A 14,399-nucleotide genomic window follows, 5' to 3' on the forward strand; every position below is an offset into this window, starting at 1 on the left:
CTCTGGGTCATCTTTCTTCCTTTCAAATTTGAATAAACTTTCTTTCTTTTCCTTAATTGCTCTAAATTTAGCTGGTACCTTTTTAGCAAGAAAAAAGTTAACAATCTACCTGGCATTTTTAAAGTGTACTTAGGAATGTAGACTTATCATTTTCAAAATCTAATGTCACAGAAAGTGTATTCTAATCTTTAAAGAATGGATGTAAACATAAACATTCCAATGTTAATAGTCATTAGGCTCATTCTAAACTACTATTTAAGCCTCCTGCCTCAACCTCCTGAGTACCCAAAGCCCACTGCCACTTGCCACTGCATTTGGCATGCCAACAGCATTTTAATGTACGTACTAGTACATAGAAGAACACTTGTATTTGTTTTACACTGATCTACCTACCTACCTACCTACCTACCTAGCTACCTACCTACCTAGCTACCTACCTGATGTCTATGTAGCTTTTGTTGTCCCAAAATACCAAAGACCAGATTGGCCTCAAACATGAGGCAATCTTCCTACCTTTACTCCTTAAGGGCTGGATTATATAAGAGCCATGATGCTTTGCTGTCCTATCCTTCCTCAGTTTACGGGGCAGCCAGATGGCCCAGTATATAAAGGCACTTACCATAAAGTCTAATAATCCAGATTTGATCCCTAGAATTAGTGTGAAGGTAGAAGACTCCCCAGAGCTGTCCTCTGACCTTCACATGTGTTATGATGAATATACATACACTCACAATGTTCTTCTAAAGTAAGAACTAAAAACAAGTTAAGCTTTTAACTTTAAAATTTATTATAAAAGATGCACAATAAAAGGATACATTTGAAATAAATTATAATAAACATCAACAAAAACTATTATGTATAATCCCTTTATTTATTTTTGCTTTTTTTGAGATGGTCTCAAGTAGCCAGGCTGGCCTCAAACTTACTGTGTAGCTAATGAATGATCTTCCCCTCTCTGCCTCCAGGGCTGAGATCACAGATGTATTCAATCACACTCAATTTGTACAATATTTAGTAATATGCACATGTTCAAATGTTATCAGTGTTTGGCATTTTTAATAGGTATATAAGGCAGCATCTACTAATTAAGGTATTCAAATAACTGAATCTTAAAAATCTTTTAAACATCCACATAATAAAACTATACTAAAATCTAAACTCTTGAGCTAGGTATGTGCTCAGTGTACACTGGGTCTGGGGTTCCATCCTTAACATCATAGCATCAACAAACCACAGCCTCTCACTTTAGTTACCTCTCAAGCACACTTTCCAACAGATGCTGCTCTGTAAGCAAAGGCCTTAATGTCCCACCGAACACTGTATAGAAGCAAATGGCTTCAACTTTAAGAAAGAAATGTATTTTTGGTATCAGTAATACAAAATTCACATTTATAGTTATATATGCACATAAAAAGAATTTATAGAATATAACCTAAATACAATGGTAGAAAGATAAACAGTTGTCAAATATAAAACTAGTCACTTGTCATTTGTTGTATATATAATTACAAAGTAAACGATACATTTTAAAACCTTTATTAGCTCAAATTAGAACTATAAAAATGTTTACCCAAAAACATTAATTTTTATATTAAGTATAGAATTGTATTAGAGGCCCCTTACAAAACACAACTTTAATTTTGGCAGATGAAGAAAGGTATTAGAGGAAAACAAAGACAAAGAGATGGCAAAAATACAACAAATACAATTCTAGTCTAATACAATAACCTACTAGGAAGGGTCAAATTAAAAGTGCATTTCTAACAACAACAACAACAATTCCAATGCTGCTAAATTATTATTAAATGCTACAAAATATTACCAAAATATCTTTAAGATGTGGACAAATTAGAACTATTACTATTGTTACAGTGTTTTGCTCAAATAAAAATCCAACACTTATCAGTTATCTTACCACATGTATATAAATATCAGGAAATTTAAAATACTTTTACTATTTTAATCTTTTCTTGAAGATACAAGATTTAATTTTATCTTGCATCAGTTACGATCAAATACAAACAGGAATCGAATATAAAAATACTTGATGCAATGACATCATGATCTGGAACAATTGAAGTTTTCTACTGCCTGCTCCATTTTCTATGTAAAAGGATGGAAAAAAAAATAGTTAAGTTTCAATACTTCATTCATGTAAATTCCTGGTAAGTTATTGGTACACTTATATATGAGTTTAACAATAGTATTATACACATAGCATGTACATATCCAAGTATACTAAATAAATACTCCACACATCCTCCCCATATACTAGGTGGCTATACTGGCAACAAAAGTAGCATTTAACATGTATTTTTCAAAATTAATATTCCTATCCCTTCTATAAAGATCAAGTAAAGACAAGTGGGCTACTTTTGTTTATTCTTGAGAAGAGGTCTTACTAACTAAACTTGATTCCTGTGCTTTAGCTGCCCAAATCTGGGATTAGAGATGTACACCACCATACCTGCCTTAAACACTTAGGGAGAAAATGCTATTTTAAAAGAAGCTATATATCTACTAAAACATACAAAATATTTTTCAGTTTTATCGATACTATGAAGCCACTACTTATTATAGAGACAACCTAATGAAATTCTAGATTTGTGATACATTGAGTTTGTGAATCCATATCCTTCATATAAGAATGGTCTTTGAGGGCTGGAGAGATGGCTCAGCGGTTAAGAGCATTGCCTGCTCTTCCAAAGGTACCGAGTTCGATTCCCAGCAACCACATGGTGGCTCACAACCATCTGTAATGAGGTCTGGTGCCCTCTTCTGGCCTGTAGGCATACACGCAAACAGAATATTGTATACATTATAAATAAAATATTAAAAAAAAAAAGAATGGTCTTTGAATTAGTATTTTTTGGTTTTGAGACAGTTTTTTTTTGTAGTCGAGCTGGCCTTGAACATACTATATAGTAGATGACCTTAAACTCTAGATCCTTCTGCCTATATCCCAGATATTGTTACTGCACCTTGGTCGGTCTTCACATTTTTATAAGTTAAAGGTTTCAGTCATCTTTAAGGGTGATATTATATGGCAAAAGGAGCATAAAATGTTGAGTTAGCCAGGCATGGTGGTACACACCAGAATCCCAGCACCAGGGAGGCCTAAGTAGAAGGTAGATCTCTAGGAGTTTGAAGCCTGCCTGGTCTACATGAGTTCCAGACAATTAGTGCCACATAAGGAGATCCTGTCTAAAAATAAACAAAAAACAGTTTTAAGTCAAAACTTTACCTGAACAAGAATGGTTTTGTCATAGTCCCTGCGATGCTCATAAATACACTGGCTGATTACTGCATACAAGTTTTCTAGCTGGAATATATTATATTCCTGACTTTTCTTAACAACAGTCCTCAAAAGATTCTAAAAGAAAACAAACGTATGTGTCAGATTAATTCCTTGCAGTAAGTTTTCGCTTAGTGAACTGTTATAAAGGCAGAATGTAGGCAGACTAAGTCACTGTGGAGATGTGGCAGTTTCTGGCAATGATTCTTTTACATTTCCTTCATTCTGTAGCACCCATCTTGGCCCTGAGTAACTCTTATTATCCCCAAACTATAGCATAAGTGGCTAATTTCAATTGTATTTTTTGGTTTTGAGACAGTTTATAAACAAAACATCTCCAGACATTTTTTTAATAATCTATTCAAATATTTAAGGCGTGCTATGCGTATGCCTCCTGCCCAAAAGTGAGAAGAGGGGGCTGGATCCCAGTGGACTGAGTTTAAAGCCATCATGTAGGTGTTGGGGATTAAACCTAGGTCCTTAATAGCTCTTAACCTCTGAGTCAATTCTCCAGGTCAGAAGATCTTTTTCTGAAGGATAAGGAAGCTAAAAGGAATCTGTTAATTTACTATTAGTCTGTAATCCAGTGTGCGAGGAAGAGAAAAATGCCTAATGAAAGCATTATTTCAGCTTAACATACTTTTAACCGCTTATGGTCCACAACAAGTGAGGGTGTAGGCTGAGAGAGAATCGCCAGAGCCTTCTCTACGCTGATGAGATGCTGCTGCTCTACTTGAGACCGTCTAGCTCGAGTCATTCGCAGAATACACATTTCTAGAGTAAAAGATCAAACAATTATTATTTGGTTAACAAACATAATGCTTAAGGCAAATAATAATTAGATTAATAACAGAATATGTACTTAGGTTATGACATGCCATTTGCAATAAAAAATAGCATACGGTTTAAGAAGTATTTGGCTGGTTGTGGTAATCCCTCCTGATCTTACATGAATTCTAGATCAGTCGAAGCTACTCAGTTAAGCTTTGTCTGAAAGCAAACAAACAAACCCCAACAGAAACGTAACAACATCAGAAATAATTCCTCAAATTGAATATTTAGGAAATTCTGTAACAAGTACCTTGAAATTGGTAGGAAGGTATCACTTTCTCTTAACAATTAATAGGATCTGATTACTAGAAGTTAATATTAAGCTGGGTGCTGATGGTATAATCTCTTATTTGATCCAAGTCTTTGCCCATTTACTTGACTTATTTAGTATTCCTTTTGTAGTATATGGCTGGAGGGAAAAGTCTGCATCTTCGCTTCTCTTTTCCCATACCCTCCCCCTGCACATGGGTTAGTGGTTGGCTTCCATTCTCTTCTGTGCAGTAGTTTGCTCTAATACTGTAGTTGCACTCAATTAATTAAACATTTTTGAGATTTTATTTTTATTATACGTATACATGTGTTTGGTTTATTAGATGAAAGGGTAAGTAAAAATAATGCTATTTTTCTACTTAGTTAACATTTGTGCTCTGAAAGACGCAAAAAACAATGAAGTGGTGTGACTTGTTTAGGAATTGAGTAAAGGTATATTTACCATTTAAGGAGAGACTTACCTTTTGATTCATTTTCATCAGGAATCTCTATGATCTGGGAGCTAGAAGCATCTCCATTACAATCAATTTTATCTTTTCTCAGTTCTGTACACTCTGTAGTTTGATTAGATTTTTCAAGTTCATTCTCAATATTAGAGATACTTGAGTTATTTTTCAAGTCTATGTTGCTTTCAGAAGCATTTTGCTTCTCATTTTCCTCTATTGAAGACTCTTCTGTATTTCCAAGCTCAGTGTGTTCTGCACTTGTATGCTGACTTTCCTCTGTATCACTCCTGATTTGATTGTCTTTTGCTTGTGAAAGTTTCCTTCGCTTTATTTTGTTATCTACGTGCCACTTTGACTTAGTACGAATTTTCCTCTTCAGCTGAGCTTTAAGGAATTTAACAAAAGAAAAAGATAAAGAATATCTAACAATTTTCTTAGTTTTAAGGAAGAATTTAAAAAGAGAAAAAAAAAAGGTGAAAAAGTAAAGAAGTCAAGAAACCACAGTACTTCCACTTGGCTGGAATACAGAAACAGTGAAGCACTGTGACAAGATTGAGAAATGGAAAGGTGCCAGTGGCACAAGCCTGTAATCCCAGAAGAGGCCAGTCTGGTCCACAGAGTGTGTTCCAGGACAGCCAGGGATACACAGAGAAACCCTGTCTCAACAAAACAAAAAACAAACATCTGAGCAGGAATATGTGAAATACACTAAATAATTGAAAGGTAAGAGTTAAAATAGCTTACGCTAATATAGCTAAAATATTCTGACCATATTAGAATTTCATTTTAAGCTTATGAGGTTAGCTACCATTAACATCTTCACTTTACAATGGAAGAAACAAAAGTATAAAGAACTTAAATAATAATCTGTCTAAGGTAGATACAGTAAGACCGTGCTTCATTGTCTTGGGAAGAGGTGAAACTTAGCAGAAATTACAATAGGAGAGAACATAGGGTAAACTTGAAAGACCATTATGGAAATAGAATTACTAGAACTTGGGAGATAGCTGATTGGTTGTAAAAAGAGGCAAACTTCAGCACAACGCCAAAGCTCTGTCGCTGAACACCTAACTGTATTTGCCAAAATGTATATGGAAGAGAACGATTAGCTATTTTACAGTTTAGTTGCTTGGATATCAGCAAAACAAATGCAATTTAGTGTATTAATAAAGCAAAATGCAAGACAGAGGACATGGAGAGAGTATGAAAGAACTTCACAAAAGAAAATTACTCAAGAGTACTTACCAGGGGTGCTGCAAGCCACAGGAGTACAAGGTGCCTTTAGCTTTTCATTCTGCTCTTGGTCTGACCTCTTATCACCAGCAGAAGTAGAATTTTGCTTTGGCATGACATGGTAATAAGATGGCGCATACTTGGAGGAGCTACAACCTTTTAAACAGATAAATTTTCAAAATTATTTCCAGAACTCAAAATCATGCAAAGAATGAAAGGCTTTATTTAAAACATCTTCTTCAATGCCCAAACATTGCTCTACCTCTTTTCTTCCTAGATTCCTGAATTTCTTCACAAAGCTGCTCAAAGTCTTCATCAAGCTCTTCTTTGATTATTGCATAGGCAGTGTCTCTTAAAGCACAGGCTCTATGCCTAATAAGACGATCTGAAAAATAAGGAAATAGAATTCTTAATATTTTTCCAAAAGTAAACTTAATATTTTGGGTAAAGATAGTAATCACTACAATTCCTCAACTTCATAAGAAGAATAAATTTACTAGAACTTTTATATTCTGGTTTAGGTGATAACCTAATGATTTGGATATCTGATTCAATATTGCAGCCTACATTCAAAGCATTTTTTGTTTGTTTGTTTGTTTTTGTTTTTCGAGACAGGGTTTCTCTGTGGTTTTGGAGCCTGTCCTGGAACTAGCTCTGTAGACCAGGCTGGTCTCGAACTCACAGAGATCCACCTGCCTCTGCCTCCCGAGTGCTGGGATTAAAGGCGCGCGCCACCATCACCGGGCCTCATTCAAAGCATTTTTGCCGTGCTCTATTAAGATTCAAAATATCAGAACAAGGGCAAGGGATATAGCTCAGTGTGCTTTCAATTATTTTAAGGAACTTTTCAAATATATCTTTAATGCCAGCATAGGGGACTGAAAGGGTGAAGCAAGAGCTCAAGGTCACTCTTAACTACAGCCAGGTCAAGGTCAACCTGAGCTACACCAAATTAATAGGGGCCTAGCATTCTTTAATCCCAATACTGGGGAAGCAGAGGTAGACAGATCTCTGAGTTTTAGGCAAGTAAAGGCTATACTATGAGACCCAGTCACAAACAAACAACTCCAAATAAACAAAAGAACCATATCCCCACCACCACCACCACCACCACCACCACCACCACACACACACACACACACACACACAGGTTGTTTGATCCTTGCTATTCTGGAACTCGTTCTGTAGATAGACAACGCTGGCCTCAAACTCAAAGATCCGCCTGACTCTGCCTCCCAAGTGGTGGGATTGAAAGGTGTATACAACCACTACCCTGCAAAAGTACTACATTTTAGAGGTCTAATGATAGCCCAATTAACTCTATACACATAGGTACCTATGCACACATGAGTGTACACATGCATGCATGCACACATACCTTTAATATTAGGCAAGTATTACACTCCATTACTTATGCAATACAAATGTGTCCAGACCTAAAAGCACATGCCTGTAATCCCAGTCTTGAGAGGCAAAGACAGGAATACTGTCTCAAAACAGCAAAAAAGTATGTTTTTACTAAAAGAACACTTTGAGAGAAGGCTCAGTTAAGAGCACTGGCTCCTCTCCCAGAGGACCTAGGCTCAACTTCCACAACCTATAAGGCAGCTCACCACTGTTGGTAAATTCAGTTCCAGGAAACTGGACACTCTCATACAAATACACATGCAGGCAAAACACCAATGCATATAAAATAATAAATAAATCATTTTTTTTAAAAAGGGGGAAATACTTTGAAATCTTAAAGGGAATACTTTGAAATTTTATTAGTGTTTTATCTTTCCACTTTCAAGAAGCATAAACAAGCTAATTTGTCTCATTAGTGTAGCTGTTCTCAACCTATTGGATGATGACCCCCACAGGGGTTGAACATCAGATATCTTGAATATCAAATACTTACAATTCATAACAGCAGCAAAATTACAGTTATGAAGTAGCAACAGAATAATTTTATTGTTGAGGGCCAGCAAAACGTGAGGAACTATGTTAAAGGTTGAGGACCACTGTATTAAAGGATATATCGTGTGGTTAATATTTGGGAACGTGAATGGAAAAAAAGTGCATTCAAATACTTCCCTTGTCTGTTCCTGGTACTGTGACCCTGAACAAAGTTTTAATCTTTCTAAATTTTACCTTTCTCAGCCGTAGAATGGGATAAGGCTATTGAGAGAATTATGTGATTTTTTTTAATGTAAAATATTTATTATAATGTAACATCCAACATTAAAAAACAAACCGTCAGCCGATTAAACAAGCCTTTAATCCCAGCACTCAGGAGGCAGAAGCAGGCAGATCTCTGTGAGTTCGAGGCCAGCCTGGTCTACAAGAGCTAGTTCCAAAACAGGCTCCAAAGTAACATAGAGAAACCCTGTTTCGAAAAAACAAAAACAAACAAAACCACAAACCCTTATTAAATGTTAGGAACCCCACACCAACCCTGAAAAGAAATTCACTAATGCTCACCTCCAGGATCTCGATCTGGATTGTATTCTAAAGCATTACTACAGATTAGATCAATATCCTGCAAATAGTCTTTCACAGTCAAATACTTATGTAAATCAATTTTACTGATTACAGATGAAAGGTCCATTGGTTGCTTTATCACAGTGACATAATCAGGAACCTAAAATTCAAGCAAATGACCAAATCACTTAATAAACTCTACACATAAAAATAATTAAGTTTTTCTGCAAAGGCAATACAGAGGAAATAGTATAAATAAGGATATTATGAATACTTTTGTTCTATTTCAATCTATTTCTGCTTTATATTTAGTCCTATTCTTGGTCAGTTATATTCTCCAGTAATATACACTATTTTGTTCCTCATGCCAACTGCAATCCATTCTTCAATGTTGACTTAGGAAAGGACTCTGAAAATACTGAGAGACAAACCTGTAATCCAGTATTCAGGATGCTCAGACAGGAGGATTTTTGAGCTCCACTGTAGCCTAGACTATATGGTAATTCCAGGACAGCATGAACTACAAAGCCAGTTCCTGTTTCAAAAACTAAAAAAAACCCCTGACTCTAAGCTCAATTTTGATTCTATATATAGTGGTAATACCATGTAGAATTAAAACATTGTCAAATTCCTTTTGTTTAGATGGGTAGAAAAGCTAATTGTTCTCTGCAACAAAGGGAATAGATTAGATAGCTCTTTAAAGTCCATACGTGCTTAGGACACCGAGTTCACGTGTCCATATAGAGAAAGCAAGTTCAGAGTAGAGCAGAACACCTACATAAACTATTCAAACTTTCTGCTTCTTTTTTTAATCATTATGGCTTACACATATTTCATCCAGAGAGGAAATCAGTAATACCTCATCAGGATCAACAGGCTTGGTAAAGACTCGGAATCGCTTATCAATAGCAAGCCTATGTGTGACATTTCTTAAGAAAATCCTGAGTTCTCTAAATGTATCTTCTTCTTGTTCTTCCAGCTGTTTAACTTCTTCTGCTGTCAGCGATCTTGGTTCAGGTGGTGGTGCTACTGGGAGTACCTCCAAGGCCTGCAAAACTTCATGTGGATGGAAGATTTTAGTTAATACCCTCCACAACAAATGACTCAAATCATACAGAATAAGAATTTGAGGGACTATTTTCTTTACAACTGATAGGAAACCAAGAATTTAGTCTTATCCCTACATACATTCCAGAAATAACTGTAATTTACAAACTTTGAAAATACATTATTATTCTTTTTTTTTTTTTTTTGAGACAGGGTTTCTCTGTAGCTTTGGAGCCTGTCCTGGAACTAGCTCTTGTAGAGCAGGCTGGCCTCGAACTCACAAAGATCCACCTGCTTCTACCTTCTGAGTGCTAGGATTAAAGGTATGTGTCTCCAATACCTGGCGAAAATACATTATTCTTAAAACAAGAATATTTTAATTATAAAAAGTCTTTAGTTTGTGAACTAATGAGAAAAAATGTGATGCTCCAAATATATCAAATTTTAATTTCCTTTAAGGAAGTAAGACAATGAATATTCAGGATTAAAGAATCCTTTAGTCCCAACACTTGGGAGGCAGAGGCAGACAGATTCCTTTGAGTTCAAGGTCAGCCTGGTCTATGGAGCGAGTTCTAGAACAGCCAAAGCTATACAGAGAAACCATGCCTCAAAAAACAAAGAAGAAATGAGGGGAGCCCTCTCTCAAGAAGGAGCTCAACAGTTAAGAGTTTCTGTTGATCCTGCAGTGAACCTGGGCTCATTCCCAGCACTACTATCCATAACTCTAGCCCCAAGTCAAGTAACTCTTTAGGCAGCAAGGAAGGATACAGAAACTTTACAAGAACCAAAAGTGAAACTGTGACACTGTGTGTATGTTAAAGTTTAAAAACCAAACAAAAAACAGAAAAAGGTGGTACTACAGGTAAAAACACAGTACCAGAGCTGGAGAGGTTGCTCAGTGGTTAAGACTACATCCTGCACTCAGTTCACAGAACTCAAATCAGGTGGCTCACAACTGCTTAAAACTTAGTTCCAGGGATTCAGCCACCCTATTCTGACCTTCACCAGCACCAGCTCTCGTGTGTGTATACCTCTACACAATCAAAAATAATCTTTAAAAGAAAAAACACATTTCTAAAAATAAGCCTGGAAGGACAGGCTGGGGCTATTCTATGAAACACTTTATGTGCCTTAAGAACATTTTAGTCTATTTTAGCAGGAAGCAGAGGTATTTTAAACAGTAAACATGTCACCTTCATAACTGAGGGTTCGAGTTTGTGCTATCAGGTAAATGTCAATTTATTAACTGTTACTTATTTAGTTCCATTTTCTTAAAAATATTCTCTATTAGCTGAAATAATTAACCTGCTTTCTTTTTTGACACAGGAGGCTTTGCAGCTTGTTTTAAAATCAAGTCTTCAAAAAATTTGGTCCGTTCTTCCTTATCTGGTAACTGGACATTAAAAATCTCTCCATAATCATGGGTAAACAACTCTTGTACCTTAAAAAAAACAGATACAACATATACAGAATATTCATATATGCAAACACAATGTACATTACTGCACTTAATCAAACAGTATGTTAAACATGTATTTTTAGTTTAAAAAGTCTTTTAAAAGTAGATAGAAGCCGGGCGGTGGTGGCGCACGCCTTTAATCCCAGCACTTGGGAGGCAGAGGCAGGCGGATCTCTGTGAGTTCGAGACCAGCTTGGTCTACAAGAGCTAGTTCCAGGACAGGCTCCAAAGCCACAGAGAAACCCTGTCTCGAAAAACCAAAAAGCAGATAGAGGTTAGGGGAGATTATTGTGACATTATTTCTCATTTTTGCATCTACCATAAGTTATGAGAATCCAATAGCGTTCCTGCATAACATAGCTATCCCACTTGTGAGCACTTTTCTCTTTTTCAGGTCATAGGATTGAAAGCAGGGTCTTGGGTATGCTGTATTCAAGTGCTCTACCACAGATAAGCCCAGCACTTACACCATTAAGTGTAAAAATGAAATACTATCCTTATACACATTATGGTCTAATCACTGATTCACTGAAAACCAGAAAGTTAAAAGCTAAATGATTTATTTATAGTCACACAAATTATTCATTCAAAAATAAGCAATTCCTAGGTGGTGGCGTCACACACCTTTACTTTCAGCACTCAGAAGACAGGTGGATCTCTAAGTTCAAGGCCAGCATAGTCTATTGAGAAAGTACCAAGACAGATAAAGCTACACAGAGAAACCATGTCTCAAAAAATACCAAAAAACAAAAAAGCAATTCCTCATCCTGTGCCACACCCCTACAAAATGTACTGGAATATACTTCAGCGTTTACAATACAAAAAAGAGAGTTTGGGCAGAAGTATCCTCTATGAGTGAACAATACTGTTCCCAGAAGATAAGGTAATAAAATCTCAGTGCCAGGAACATGGTATCTCCCTACAAATTACTAGTCAGTGAGGCCTCAGAGGAACAAGAAGAAAACAAACAAAACCCCACAAACCAGGGCCATTCCTCTTGGTTTGGTTTGTGTACCATAACTGGATGGTAAGACTCTACCACTGAAGACATCACTCAATTAAATAAACATAACACATCACTGTTCAAAAGACATCAACCTGAAAACTCTGAGGAAACTCGACTTACTGACTAGTTTACATAGTGCCAGAAGGTACTATGGAGGCAGCTAAGGCAGAAAACCATAAATGGTCTTCTTACCAACACTAGGCCCACTACAACACTGACCTGATAGCAATAGTGATATGATGGTTATGGAAGTAACCAGATACTACCTGTTTGGATATAAGATCTGCTCCACAGGAGTTTTATTGTCTGGTATTGTAAACCAGATCAAAAGCCTAGAATTAAAAAGATCATAGGCCTTAGCGGGGAACCTACTATTGTTTTGCTAAGTAGTTATGTTGTCAAACTGCATTCTAAATATTTTTATCTATACCCATAGATCTATATAGCTCTCAACGTTGGCCAGAGAAGCTTTATACAGTGGGTAGAGCATAATACACAGATTCTTAATTGGTTGAAGTACTGAGTATAAGCAACTGTGAATATTAAGCTACAGATGGGGTCATCTGTATCAATCTCCTACCATTAGGCTCACATATGGGGAGAACTGTGAATGCTTATCTTTGGACATGATGTGGCAGTTGCACACATCAACTCACAATAGATGTGGTTTTACCTGCCCATCAAAATTCCAGCATGAATGGGGAGGTACCTCTGAGGTCTTTCCTTCTGGATAAGCTCTTGAGGGTTGTCTTTTGAGAAAAAGGCCACTGGTAGGCTGCTCATGCCCTAGTGGATGGCTACATATCCACACATACATGAATAGCAATAATTAGACTCATAGGGCTATTAACAAAAATTTTAAGTCACGAAATTGAGAGGTAGATGAGGTAGCTAGCACAAGTAGGAGGGGGTAATAGATTGATACGATCAATATATATTGTATAAATATATGAAACTTTCAGAGTAATAAACAGAAAAAAAAACAAAAAACAAAAAAAAAAACAAAAAACTTTTTGCCGATGGTAGAGTAGCTGGTTGTCATGTACTAGGCATTCTATTTGATCTCACTAGCTTTAATGAGAGAAAAGAAAAGAGAGACAGAAACATCCAAAATACCTACCACACGGATTCAGACTTACAGGTTATAACTCATTACAAGATAATGAAAAGAACATGCAACTCATAAAGGAAGATGTTAAAGATTGAATAATTCAAAGGGCCAGTGGTGGTGTACTCCTTTAATTCCAACATTTGGAAGGCAGAGGCAGGTGGATCTCTGAGTTCCAGGCCAGCCAGTGATATGCAGAGTAAACATCTTGAATTAAAAAAAAAAAAAAAAAAAAAAAAGCCGGGCGGTGGTGGCGCACGCCTTTAATCCCAGCACTCGGGAGGCAGAGGCAGGCGGATCTCTGTGAGTTCGAGGCCAGCCTGGTCTACAAGAGCTAGTTCCAGGACAGGCACCAAAGCTACAGAGAAACCCTGTCTCGAAAAACCAAAAAAAGAAAGAAAAAAAAAAAAAAACCAAAATCAACAACAAAGGAAGACAATACACTAGAAAGTAAATATAGCATAACAGTTTGTCACGCAACACTATTTCTATAACAAAAAAATGTATCACTTTACCACACATGTACATTCTAAACAGTAAGCCCACAACACAAACAAGTAACAATGGTGTATTTGATAAAGACTATTTATTAATTCATTTACTTTAGTAGCACTTGAAATTTTACAGTGTTTCTATTTTGGCATAAGAAAACTTAAATAGCACCCTTCTCCCCAAATAGATTACCTCTTCAGGCAAAGATGAATATGGTTTGTCAGAAGTTGCAAGTAGTAAAACTGGAGCAAATGAAGGTATATTCTGTAATAATGTCATAAATGTGGCTTTGAGTGTTGGTCCAACTATTTCCCACCACAAGTGGATATGTGGGACATAGACTATGCTTGGTGCTGTTCTCTTAGCTTCACGAATCATCTAATAAGGAAATTAAATCATATTTGGTTGCAAAGTCAACACACTAGTAATACTAGCGCAACAACTTCCAAAGTTCTTGAATGCTGCTTTCAAAAAGCCCTTACAACTCTTTTAAAGTTTTAATAAAAGCTCCATGTGGGGAAAAACAACTTATTCAAGCAATTAACAAACAGGCCAAGAAAGCTACAAGACTATTCTGCTGCATAACCAAGGTTAAGGAATATAACTATAAAAGCTTTATATTCACAAATTAAACCTAAACATATCAACAATAGAAACAGCAGAATATTTGTATACTGACAGTCATTGTCTTAAGAACTTCAGTCCTCACAATAGTCAAATTATTATCTCATACCTTGCAAACAGGAAAA

General features: G+C 36.3%; 1 protein-coding gene across 1 annotated transcript in view; it reads right to left on the reverse strand.

The window, feature by feature from the left end:
* Window positions 1–802: 802 nt before the first annotated feature.
* The window catches only part of Atad2 (ATPase family AAA domain containing 2), a 48,734-nt gene continuing 35,137 nt past the window's right edge, over window positions 803–14,399 (reverse strand). Inside the window, exons 19-28 of the mRNA XM_057792545.1 lie at window positions 13,843–14,028; window positions 10,891–11,026; window positions 9,398–9,594; window positions 8,539–8,698; window positions 6,338–6,460; window positions 6,088–6,231; window positions 4,858–5,226; window positions 3,936–4,069; window positions 3,245–3,373; window positions 803–2,103 (exon numbers count right to left, since the gene is read on the reverse strand). Coding sequence (XP_057648528.1) covers window positions 2,059–2,103; window positions 3,245–3,373; window positions 3,936–4,069; window positions 4,858–5,226; window positions 6,088–6,231; window positions 6,338–6,460; window positions 8,539–8,698; window positions 9,398–9,594; window positions 10,891–11,026; window positions 13,843–14,028 — 1,623 coding nt within the window. The 3' untranslated portion in view covers window positions 803–2,058. The remainder of the gene's footprint in view (window positions 2,104–3,244; window positions 3,374–3,935; window positions 4,070–4,857; window positions 5,227–6,087; window positions 6,232–6,337; window positions 6,461–8,538; window positions 8,699–9,397; window positions 9,595–10,890; window positions 11,027–13,842; window positions 14,029–14,399) is intronic.

This window comes from Chionomys nivalis, chromosome 17 (assembly GCF_950005125.1).
Source record: "Chionomys nivalis chromosome 17, mChiNiv1.1, whole genome shotgun sequence".
Taxonomy (NCBI): domain Eukaryota; kingdom Metazoa; phylum Chordata; class Mammalia; order Rodentia; family Cricetidae; genus Chionomys; species Chionomys nivalis.